At 38.5% G+C, this 12,177-nt stretch overlaps 1 protein-coding gene across 9 annotated transcripts in view; it reads right to left on the bottom strand.

Annotated features, from left to right (window-relative positions):
- FAM126A (family with sequence similarity 126 member A) overlaps window positions 1-12,177 on the bottom strand; it is a 91,931-nt gene that overhangs the window by 18,311 nt on the left and 61,443 nt on the right. For all 9 annotated transcript variants that reach the window (XM_038390302.2, XM_043509186.1, XM_043509187.1 and 6 more), the window contains 2 exons: window positions 9,269-9,364; window positions 59-175 (listed from right to left, as the gene is read on the bottom strand). In XM_038390302.2, the coding sequence (XP_038246230.1) occupies window positions 59-175; window positions 9,269-9,364 (213 nt within the window). The remainder of the gene's footprint in view (window positions 1-58; window positions 176-9,268; window positions 9,365-12,177) is intronic.

Here is a 12,177-nt window from a genome sequence, read left to right as displayed (position 1 = left end):
CATCTGTGCTAGAGAGAATTATACAAGTTAAGCTGTCATATGTATACGGTAAACTTACAAGGCATAGTAAATCCCAGTTAGCATTTGCACCATAAATTCAGAAGAAACTGGAATCCTGCTATTTACTCCTTTGTATTTTCTTACTTGTTGCCGAGGATATCCACAGACACAGATTCTAGAGAAACCATGCATTTGGCATTAGTACAGCTGTTAATTTAGATGACTTCTTTTCTAAAATATTACAAAGCTAAGAAGAGTTTACTATATGCCACAGCTAGAAGTGGAAACCACAAAGCGAACCCATCCAGCAATAAATTTTTCTGAACCAGATCACTCTTATGTATCCATTTTGAAAAATATGGGTCAAATAAGTGTTCAAAATGCCCTCTACTGGTAGAGTACGAGTCCTCCATACTTCATTTACACACAAAAGAAATTTAAGTCACTCATCCTACAAGCATATAGCAAACGAAATACAAAAGTATCAGATTACTCGTACTATACTTCTCAAACACGCACACAATAGTGAATCTACCATATGTTGCTCCTCATAAAATGAAAATTACCTTTGCCAGTATTACAGCATATTACATGCTCTACATTTACAAAGTTAATCTAAAAATGGTAAACATCTTTTCTGCTTTGATGCAAGTTTTCAATTAGATTCCATCACAGAATGTAACGTATGTGGCTTCTGTAGATCAAAAATGACAAACTTGACACACATAGTAAATCACCAAATATACACGAATAGACTTTTTTCAAAGACTAAAAAAACATAATGTAATTTAATTGCAGTATTTTAATCAAGTTTTATTATGATGTCTTCCTCAAGGTGGAGACTGGAAGATATTAAAGATCAGAAACTAATTTTGAACTGTTATAATGAAATACTCTCTTAGCAGATACTTTATCCTTGTAACACTCCCCTGGTTTCTGTTTGCAGTTTACAGTAACTACTACATGCATCTGACTTCTTCTGCCATAAACATAAGAAATTAATCTGAGACTGAGTCCAAAGATGTTCTATTGAACAGTGCCTTCAGGTGCCAATAGTTCTTCATAGTTAGGAGGTCCCATGTTTTAATCCTGGTTCTGCCATTGACTTGCTGTGCATTCTTGGACATATCACTTCATCTCTCTGTGCCTCATTCTGCCACCCAGTCTTTGTCATGCCTATTTAAAATTGTAAATTCTTTAGATGAAGAACTTCTCTCTCTGTATGTGTTTGGGTTTCGAGACACTACTGTCATACAACTTTTGACTGAATGTTTCCTCTCAATCCTTTGAATCTTTTTGCTACACCTCCATAATTTCTATCTTATTCTTGTAATGCCATTCCTTCTTTACAAATCTCTATTCCTCAGACATCAATATTTTCCTCCTGTTATAATTTTTTCCATATTTAAATAAAAATAATTCTAGCACCAGCCTCCCAAACATGGTCCATGGATATCTGCTTTATCTGCAGATATCCACAGATTTGCAGGACTCTAGGTATAAAATTTGGATCCACATTCATCCACGATCCACAAACATGGTCCGTGGATATCCACAGATTTGCGGGGCTCTGATTATGTGGTAGGAGTGATGGCATGCTGCATGAATTTTTATAGGCCTCCTACATGTCTGAAGAGGATTTTTGATGGTCTTGTTGGGGAATGAAGCTAATTTTACATTTAGTATCCTTAAATATGTGGTCTCATACCCCAAGTCTGTCTTGACAATGGTGATTACGAGCATTCATTTTGATGTATAAGTGATCTGAGCAGCATCTGGATCCACAGAGTTTATATTTGGATTTTATGTGATTTAACAGATAGTCAATGAAGAGAAACATTCAGAATGTGAACCCATAAAATAAACTGCATTTCTGAGTTCAGCAAATATTCATAAATTTTATTTCATGCTTCACAAAATAACAGAGTCTTCTCATTTAAAGGGTATGTTAGAGAAGATTAGATCCAACTGGCTGTGTTTTTCTGCACATCTTCATCACTAGTAAACTTGACCCACCCAAGGTCCATAATCCAATTACAATTAAACTAGTACACTGTAATACACATACATTGGGTCAACCTTACTGGTGATGATGCTAAGTAGCAAAGCACGCAACTTAGCCTTTAGATTCCAGGTGATTTAGCAAATAGAAAAAAAAACACACAAATATTTTTCCTTAAAGTGCTCAGCCATGGTGAAAAACAGTGCCAGGTTTAGCTATGCAGTTTACTCTTATACATTCTACTTTTGGACAAATGCTGACTAGAAAAATTCCAACAGGTAGTAATACAAATGTTGTTAAAAAGTGTTAATGGATTTCAGAAAAAAATCCCACTTTTATAGTCCTTTCTATTTCCATCTTTGCAAGGCATAAACTAGAGTATTTTTCTGGTAACGAAAAAGTTTTCTTAACCAAGAAAGTCTTGCCTCTGATACTGAACATCTAGATAGATGGCAATAAGGATAAGAGATGTGCAATTAGGAAAACTGAACTTTTCTTGTATATTTAAGGGTGTTTTCCTAGTCTCTATAGTTTATGAAATGGAAGAGGTTGTAGGCTATAAGATAATTGGGGAGTGGAGAAAAGGATTATGGAGTTGTTTTGTGGACTAAGTTATACGAGTATGCTAGCTAGATTTTCCACATTAGCGCTTTCAGTCACTACAGCAGAGGCATTTGTCATTTCTTCTGGATCCATTTTCCATCTCCTCTTTTTTTTCCAGAAACTGAGTTTCCTTGGTTTAAAGAATAGCAGCCGTGTTAGTCTGTATCCGCAAAAAGAAAAGGAGGAATTGTGGCACCTTAGAGACTAACAAATTTATTTGAGCATAAGCTTTTGTGAGCTACAGCTCACTTCGTAGCTCATGAAAGCTTACGCTCAAATAAATTTGTTAGTCTCTAAGGTGCCACAAGTCCTCCTTTTCTTTTTGCGTTTTCTTGGTAACCATGCTTGCTGTATTCTGGATCAGGCACTTCCCCGCATCACTCACTCTGGCTTTCCATGTTCTTTTAAGGTTGCAAAGTCAAGCACTCAGAAGTTAGGAAATGACTGAATTTAGGCTGCCCTGAAACTTGAATTTGGTCCCTCATGTGTATAGATTAAAAACAGTCTAATTACATGATCCTGCTTTATTCAGTGCACAGGGAATGAAGCAACTGTTCAACATTTTTGCCATCATCCAGTCAATGGCCTCCTTCTTACTGCACGCCTGCAAAAGCCTGCAAAGAATGGTGAATACTTGGGAAGATGGGCTACGGAGATCATATGCTGGGCCTGGGAGAGGGGTTTGTCAGAAGAGCCTTACCCAGCTTCTCTCCGCTCCTGCTCCTGGAGTTCCATATGCAATGTGTTTTGCAGCTGCAGGAGAGACATGGGCCTACCCTTAGATGAGAACCTGTTACAAAATTTTGGCACTATGCCAAAATAACTGAACCACAACAAGTGACAGAAAGGGGAAATGAAACCTGAAAGGAATGAAATGGGACAAAGCAGCAGCACTTCCCTGGTCTTGGTTTATCCCTGCCCAATTTCAAAGGCTTGCAGCAAACAATGGTATTTGAGCTTCTCAAACAAATGATGCAACCACTTATGACAGAAAAAGTTAGATACCACCTGGGGGTGGTGCTCCCCCTATAATTAAGGGTCTGATTAAAGTAGCCTTGAGCTGTCAACTCTTGTTTGTTCAACTTATATAAAAATTAGTTCCCAGAGAACTAGATCCTGGTGATGGGTTAAAAAATAACTGCACCACAGAGCACTGCAAAAGCTGTGGAATGTGCTTTAATTAAACTAGCACTCAAACCCAAAGCCAGGAATTCCAGAATGTCTGGAACTCCAGACTGAGAGAGGTCTATTTTCACTCTCTTGCATAAAGAGGAATAAGATCTCTAAATCCTTGAGTAGGTTAGAGAGATAGGTTGTTTTCAGGAGAGTACCCACAATCTGACAGCTCCCTCTTTCTTAAAGTTTGATTGCCTCATGCCCAGAGAAAAGCCTAAAGCAAGAGGGACTCTAAGGAAATCCTCTGACTCACTGTCTGTTCAGTCCATGGTTTAATCATGGACAGCTTTATTAGATATGGGCACAATGGCCTTAGATCAGTCTGGAGCTAGGAGGATTAACTTCCATGCAAACATGGCAATGTTCTGCTAGACTGCCTAGAAAAAACCCACATCAAGTCATCTGTTTGCCCTAGACTTCTTAAACCTTCCTAAACTACCTCCTTGCTTTTATATTTGTTTTGGAGGTCCATACACAGTCAACGTTGTCTCATTTTCTGTATATCTCCTTGTCTACCACAAGATTTCACATTTCCCCAGGCTCACCAGCAAGATACTTTAATCAAACCACTGTACTTTTGATGCTTCCTGATATCCAATCTGTCAGTAAGTAATTCGCAGAAGTTGTTTATTGCTGCCCCTTTATCTAAGCCCACAATGGTTTCACTGTTGAAAAGATTTGGACAATGCAACAAATAAAGTTAGTTAAAAATGAAATCCTCTATCAGATACTTGACTGCCACAGCATACAACCCCCAGTGGTCTACTGCTATAGAGGCTCATGCATAAAATAGATTTAAATGTTCTGCTTCTGACTGCATTCTGTGAATGGTCTGGATCTTCATGTCAACCTTTCTTTGAACAAAAAGTTATTCTAGTCAAGTCTGCTTCTTCTGTTGAGCTCCAATTTTGGTATCTCTGCCTTGTCAACAAGCTCTAGTATTTTTGGATGTTCCTATGTATTGGAATTTGAGGTATATTGAATGTCTCACCCATGAGGAGGATCTTTTTAATCAGTGACAAACTTTTTAAAAGCCAAATACATTTTCTTGAAATGAGAGAGCTGACAGCTTGGTTTTGAAGGACAGTTCTGTGGAATTCTGATTTAGTTGGAAGGGAGGAACAGTGGACACACCTACCTTTCCCCTCCCGTTCACTGATACCATGCTCATCATTATAGCATCTCAATGCTTAATTCACACCCTCTCCTTCTAGCAGAGGCTAATGAGGCTATAGAACATTAAGACATACTGGTAATATTTTACACGGTATCACAGAAGAGGCAGACTAACAAGACAGATTTGCCTAAGATCTTGCTCAAACTACTTGTTTCTGTTGCTGCAGAAACCAAACTAATCTCTGGCTCCCAAATGAAGTCGGCAGAAAAAGCCCCAAAGACTAACATTTATTTCAGAGGAAAAAAAAGTCTCCGTTTTTCTGTGCTAGGGGACTTTCAGTGTTGCCAAAGCTTCTGAGGCATGATAGCTTCATTTCTTTGTTATCTTCCCATAATCTTGCATCTCTGTCAAAAGAACACATCAGGACACTGGCAAGTACTAATTTTCCACCATGACCCACTAACTGCTCAACTCCATGTCTTCTGTATGTTGGTACAGGGACTGGGCTAACACATGTGAGTGAGTGCTGAAGAACCACTAGTCCTTATGATCAGTTTTTACTTCTGAGGAGGATATAGTGGCCCAGTGAAGACACATGAGAGCACCAGAGTGGTATTTTAGGGTCCCTGATGATGCTTTTCTGCAGGGACATGCATAACAGCCGGAGTGGTGCTGGTGCTTCTTGCTGCTGCAGAGGTCCCACTTCAAGGTAATGTGTGGGGAAAGGCAATGCCTTTACATCAGGCTGTATGCATTATGGGCACTATGTAGAAGCAAGAGAAATATGGCTGATTGATTGCTTTACTCAATCAGTCTCCTTATCTGAAGGTACAATCTTTTGGTGGTGGATTTTTTTCTCCCCCACAATCCCTCTTTTCCATCAAAATACATTGGCACCTGTTCCTCCCTTTATAGTTCAGGTAGCAAACACCTTTAATATTTGGCTGCATTAAACACTGGTTGCAGGGGCAAATACAGGCCTGGAGCTCTTGCAGGTGTCAGCCCTGTGATATACCTGGAGAGGCTAGACAGTCGCACATGAGATCGTCAGTCCACAGGCTGGGATTTCAAGAGATGCCGCCAACACTCTGAGGCCCAAGACCTATTTCATCTTTGCTCAGGACTCTCTCTGCCATAAGATATTCCATTTAAAGAGATAGAGTTGAGAGCCAGCAAGTCCCTTATATATAAAGATTATGTCACAAGACTTATACTCTATCTGATCTGGAAACTTATGCTTGTTTGCTTTCCTTCAGTGCTTTTCCTAGATCAAGGTCTAGGGACTTAAGACACACTTTAGCATTCAACTAAAACCCATATTGTCCAATAAATGGTTTTAGGGCACATGTGACTAGGGTCCAGGGCTGTGAAATTAGATCATACTCTCTTTAGGGCAGGAACCACATCCAATTTTATTTATACAGCAGACAAAATGAGGTCATAATCCCACAGGGGCCTCTAAACACCACAGTAGCCTCAGTGTGCATTCTGTAGCCTACCCATAACTAATTTTTTAGTGGATAGATGGTGGATAGATGGTGAGAAAACCACACCAAGACTGATATCCATGGAGAGGACAAAGATGGAAACAATCTCCTGTTCTGAAGCAAACCTATAGGATTGAGGTATATTAGCAGGTTATTGTGGGAAAGTCTGTATTGTCACCATCCATCTTTCACATTTTTCTTGATCTAAAAAAGGCATATTTTGGAGACAAATATAAATGTACAATAACTGCAATGGTTATCACTTGCACTCTGCCTGAAACTTTGCATGTTGATTTCAGTATGCATCCAACAAGAAAGAAACCCAAAAGATTTTATCTTTGGATCATCAGAGCAAAAGACAAAAAAAGAGTCATGCTGAGACTCATGTACTCCTACTTGAACCAGCATCTGAGACAGGGAGTAGAGATTATGAAATAAGCTTCAGTGAACAATATGCTTATCTACCACTCAATAGCAGATGGCTGCTTGATAAGTCTAGTAGCAGTGTGAGTCTAGGCATATAGAAAGCTAACCATCTATGGTTAAAAGCAGAGGTATTTGGCTATAATGATTGGGATCATTAGCTTTATTCCAACATCAACTACTTATATGTTTTAATGGGCACAGCTTCCTTAGTATGCATACATCTATTTTATGGAATGATTACTGGTAATACATGAGTAAGCATAAGGCCCTGCTTATAACCGGAAAATAACCAGAAATTTGTTCTGATTTTCAGCTACACTTATTTTTTTTAAAAGGTGTATTAGATTGAAAATAGAAATCTGTGATGTATTGTAATTGCCAAAATCATGAAAGGCTTCCCAATCTAGCCACCCATCTGATGCCAATGTCACTCAGAACTCTAAATAGGTACCCTAGGCCAAGTTATTTTCTACAAACAAAAATCAGCTAAAATGAAAAGAGGGGAGCGGCACTCCTCTGCTACCCCGTACCAAAGTAGGATAAAGATAATGAAAACAGAGGCATTCCACCAGTATTACTAAAGGTATCTAAACAGAGAATTCTGTATATCTAATAATATCAAAGATTAGGTAAATTCACATAATTGATGTGCTGCCAATATTATCTCTAATCTTGAGTTTGACCTTTGTAAACTGATATTGTTAAAGGTTTGTCATGATGAATAGCAACAGCGTTACATTTCCAAATTTCTGATAAAAATAATTAACCTTTCTAGAAAGGCTGTTCAGTGTAACTCAGACTTTTACCTTTATATGGGCAGATCCTTCATCAGAACCATATGAAACGGAAACCCCCAAGATATCCTGCTGATTCACTTAAAATGAGGCGAAAGGGAAAATTCTTTAGAGGGAATCCTACTACCTGTTCCACAGATCCTCCTCAGACCTAACTCATCACCAGATCCACATCTACAGACTTAAACACACTGAAACATATCCTGGACCTCTTGTGCAAACCTCTTCCATTCCCCTGGTTCCCTAAATTGCTTTCAGCCAGGAGATCTTAGGCAAGACTTACAGACTTGGAAGGCAGACTGTATGAGGGACTAAGGGAATTTACGAAGTTCATCTTTATAGTTTTATAAGCATCAAAATGGACCATCATTCAGTACCCAAACTCATAGTGTTTACTCAAATGAACTTCAGTTTGCACCTCGCAGCTGCAGCCACTCTATTTGGTTAACCTCAAGATAACTATCAAAACTTAATGAAGCAGGAATCAATGCCTCACTTTCCTATGCAACCCTTAACTGCTACACGTTTCTGAAACCTCCTCCTAAGGTCTCCAAGATACCATTACCAAGATGTCAGGTACGCTTCTCCGAGTATAAAGGGATTCTTTATGGTACTTACAAAAAAGAAAAAAGCATCCTACTACTAATCTTATTCCCTCAGGATAAAAACAAAACAAAAAACACACACAAACCCAAACCTGACAGCAATAGCTGCCCTTCTGAAGTTTGTGTGATGGTGCTTGAGATCTTTAAGTTAGTGACTAGTGGAAAGCTGTTGTGTGTTATTGTTTATAGAATTTCAGGATTCTGGGTTCTTGTTTTTATCTGCATAAGAGTGTCATCCCATCCTTAACACCATCTCACTTCAAAGTTAGCCACAAGACACATTTGCAGGATTTGTGACAAGATGTTTGGATTTTAGGAGAGTCATGTTCTTCACTGAATCTTCTTCACTGGGTTTTATATTTCTTGTGGAAAAAATGCAGGGCATTTTTTACACTTGAGCAAATATGTCTGAGTTTTCAGGTGAATGACTGATTTAAGGTAAATATAAGAGTAACAATATATGAAGCAGGTTATCATTAAGCTTAAAAGTAAGATATACTACAAACATTCATAAAATGAGAAACAAGAAATAAAAAATTTCAAAGAACTAATACACATTTGTCACATGTATTGCCACTTTCAATATCATGACAATTATAAGTTTTTTAGACTTCTCAAATCTTAGTAAAATATTAAGTCAGTCAAGTTCCCAGCTGTATAGCAACAAAACTGTAAAGCATCACAACTCAGTTTAACAAACTTTGCAATGGGATACTAGTATTAAAGGAATATCAAAAAATAAATCACTTCTGACAATTTTTACTCAGTGCTTCAACAAAAAGTTACTACTATAACTAAGATTAGAAAAAAAAATTCTACATTGTTTCCCCTACTGATGAGTCTCATACAGTAAGAAGGGAAAGAAAAGCCATTTTAAAGTATAGAAAATGTGACTGTAAACCAAAACAATTTACAGGATGTTTCAGGGACTACAGGTGTTCTACATAACGGTAGTATTTTCAGGTATACTACATTACTGTTTTAACCTCTTGTTTAAAACTGTCTGGACTTCATGTTGCCTGTGTCCCTTTAATATAGTCAGCCTAAAGAAAGTTTACCTTGAGCAAATTTGACACAATGATTGAAGAGAAACTGCAGGCATGTAGCTTAAGGCAGCATTATAACACAGCAGGAGGAATGTCAGCACTTCAAACCTAAAGAAAATTTTTTTCAAAATGATCAAAAATGTAAGTTTAAAATATCAACATATTTTTAGTACTTTTCCCTTTTTAAAAGTGAATATAGAGAATAAGTTAACAAATGATGCCATGCAAAGGAACCATATAAGAGATTCTACTATTAAGTAACACAAATTTACAGCATCGTAGAATCACAGAAACATAAGGTTAGAAGGGACATAAAGAAGTCATCTAGTAGAGCCCCCTGGGCTAAGGCAGAATCAAGTAAAGATAGCGCAATCCTGACAGGTGTTTGTCCAACCTGTTATTAAAAACCTCCAGTGATGGGGATTGCACAACTCCCTTGGAAGCCTGTTCCAGAGCCTCACTATCCTTATAGTTTGACAGTTTTTCCTAATATCTAATTTAAATCTTCCTTGCTGCAGTTTCCATTACTACTTATCTATCTTCAGTGGACATGGAGAACAACTGATCACTGTCCTCTTTATACCAGCCCTAAATATATTTAAAGACTTATCAGGTCCTGCTCCCGTCTTCTATTCTCAAGACTAAACATGACCTTTTTTTTTTAATCTTTCCTCATAGGTCAGGTTTTCTAAACATGTTATAATTTTTGTTGCTCTCCTCCGGACTCTCTCCAGTTTGCCCATATTTTTCCCAAAGGGTGGCACTCAGAATTGGACACTATATTCCAGCTGAGGCCTCACCAGTGCCTCCTGTTTCTTACATACAACACTCCTGTTAATACACCTCAGAATATTAGACTTTTTCACAACTACAACATATGGTTGATTCATTGAATTTGGAACGTACTATAACCCCCAAATCCTTCTCAGCAGTACTATCAGCTAGCCAGTTATTTCCCATTTTGTAGATGTGCATTTGATTTTTCTTTAAGTGCAGTACTTTGCACTTCTATTAACTGAATTTCATCTTGTTAAATTCAGACTACAGTAGAATCTCAGAGTTACAGACACCTTGGGAATGGAGCTTGTCCATAACTCCGAAATGTTTGCAACTCTGAACAAAGCGCAGTTCGGTTTCCAGATCCAGCAGCTGACACTCCAGGCCAGGCTTCAGCAGCAGCTGAGCTCCCTACTCAGTGCCGACAGGAGTTTGCAAGCTTGTCCCTCTCCTCACCGGGTATGTGTGTGAAAACAGTGCATCCCACCCCCAACCAGGGGAGGGAAGTAAAAACAGCACATCCCCTTCCCAGCTGGGGGAGGGGGAATGGGAGAAAACGGCGCAGACCACAGCGCTGCTCCTGCTTTGCTGGCTCCAGCTGCATTTGGCTGGCAACCTATGTCTTGCAGTAAGTGGCTGCCCCGCACATGGGGGTGGGTGTGGGGTGAGGACAGGCAGCCTAGACGTGCTTATCTTTAAGATGCCACACAGACACAATACAGTATTTGTTCCCCTTCCTGCTGCCTAATTGGTTACTTCCGGTTTCACACGGTGTCCAGTTGACCAGTCAGTCCATAACTCTGGTGTTTGTTCTTTGAGGTTCTACTGTAATTCTCCAATTAGTCAAGGTCTTTCTGAATCCTGTTCTCCAAGTGTTTGCAACCCCTCCTTGCTTGGCATCATCTACACGTTTTAGAAACCTACTCACCCCTCCAATATTCAAGTTATTAACAAAAATATTGGGTAGTACCAGACCCAGGACTGACCCTGAAGGACCTCACTAGATACGTCCTTCCAGTTTGAAAGCAAACCACTGATAACTACTCTGAGTACAGTCTTTCAACCATTTATGCACCTACCTATGGTAATTTAATCTAGACCACATTGCTCTAGTTTTCTTATGAGAATGTCATGTTGGACTGTCAAAAGCTTTACTAAAAATCAAAATACATTTTGCTGCTTCCCCCCCCCCCCCATCCATTAGGCCAGGAACCCTGTTAAAGAAGGAAATTAGATTGGTTTGGCATGACTTGTTCATGACAAATCCATGCTGATTCTTTATAACCCTATTATTTCTCCAGGTGGTTACTACCTGGATTTCTTAATAATTTGTTCCAGTATCTTTCCAGGTATCAAAGTCAGGGTGACTGGCCTATAATTCCCTAAGTCCTCTTTACTCCCCTTGTTAAAGATAGGTACTATGTTTGCCCTTCTCTAGACCTCTGGAACCTCACCTGTCCTCCATGAATTTGCAAAGTAATTCTTAACAATTCCGAGATTGCTTCAGCTAGTTTCTTAAGTACCCTAGAAAGAATTTCATCAGGCCCTGCCAACTTGAATACTTCTAATTCATCTAAATATTCTTTAACACGTTCTTTCCCTATTTTGTTTGCGTTCCTTCCTCCTTGTTAATATTAAGTTTTGACTATCTGTTCACCATTAACCTTTTTAGTGAAGACGGAAGCAAAATAAATATCTCAGCTTCTTGATGTGATCAGTTATTAGCTCTCTTTCCCACTAAGTTGAGGACCTAAACTTTACTTCATCTTTCTCCTAAAGTATTTAAAGAATCTCTTCTTATTGCCTTTTTATGTTCCTTGCTAGGTGTAACTCATTTTGTGCCTTACTCTTTTTGATTTTCTCACATAGTGACTTAGTAACCTATATCATTAAAGCTGTAGACAGAAGCAGTTAAATGGTTTAAATCTGCAAGTCAAAGTTCTCTTCATGTAGTGAAATACAACACAAGTAGTTATTTGCAAATCTAGATTAAGATGTAATTTTAAAAATATGTCTCATGAAAGTATTTTTAAAAACACATGTCTAGCAACTAATTCCTAAGATTCTAAATTACCAAGATACCTACGTACAACTGTAAACTTAGAAAATATTAGATGAAAAAGATAGCAGGATAACACACAATC

Source organism: Dermochelys coriacea, chromosome 2 (assembly GCF_009764565.3).
Source record: "Dermochelys coriacea isolate rDerCor1 chromosome 2, rDerCor1.pri.v4, whole genome shotgun sequence".
Lineage (NCBI taxonomy): Eukaryota > Metazoa > Chordata > Testudines > Dermochelyidae > Dermochelys > Dermochelys coriacea.
The sequence above is the reverse complement of the archived record's forward strand: the minus strand, read 5'-3'. Positions and strand labels throughout refer to the sequence as shown.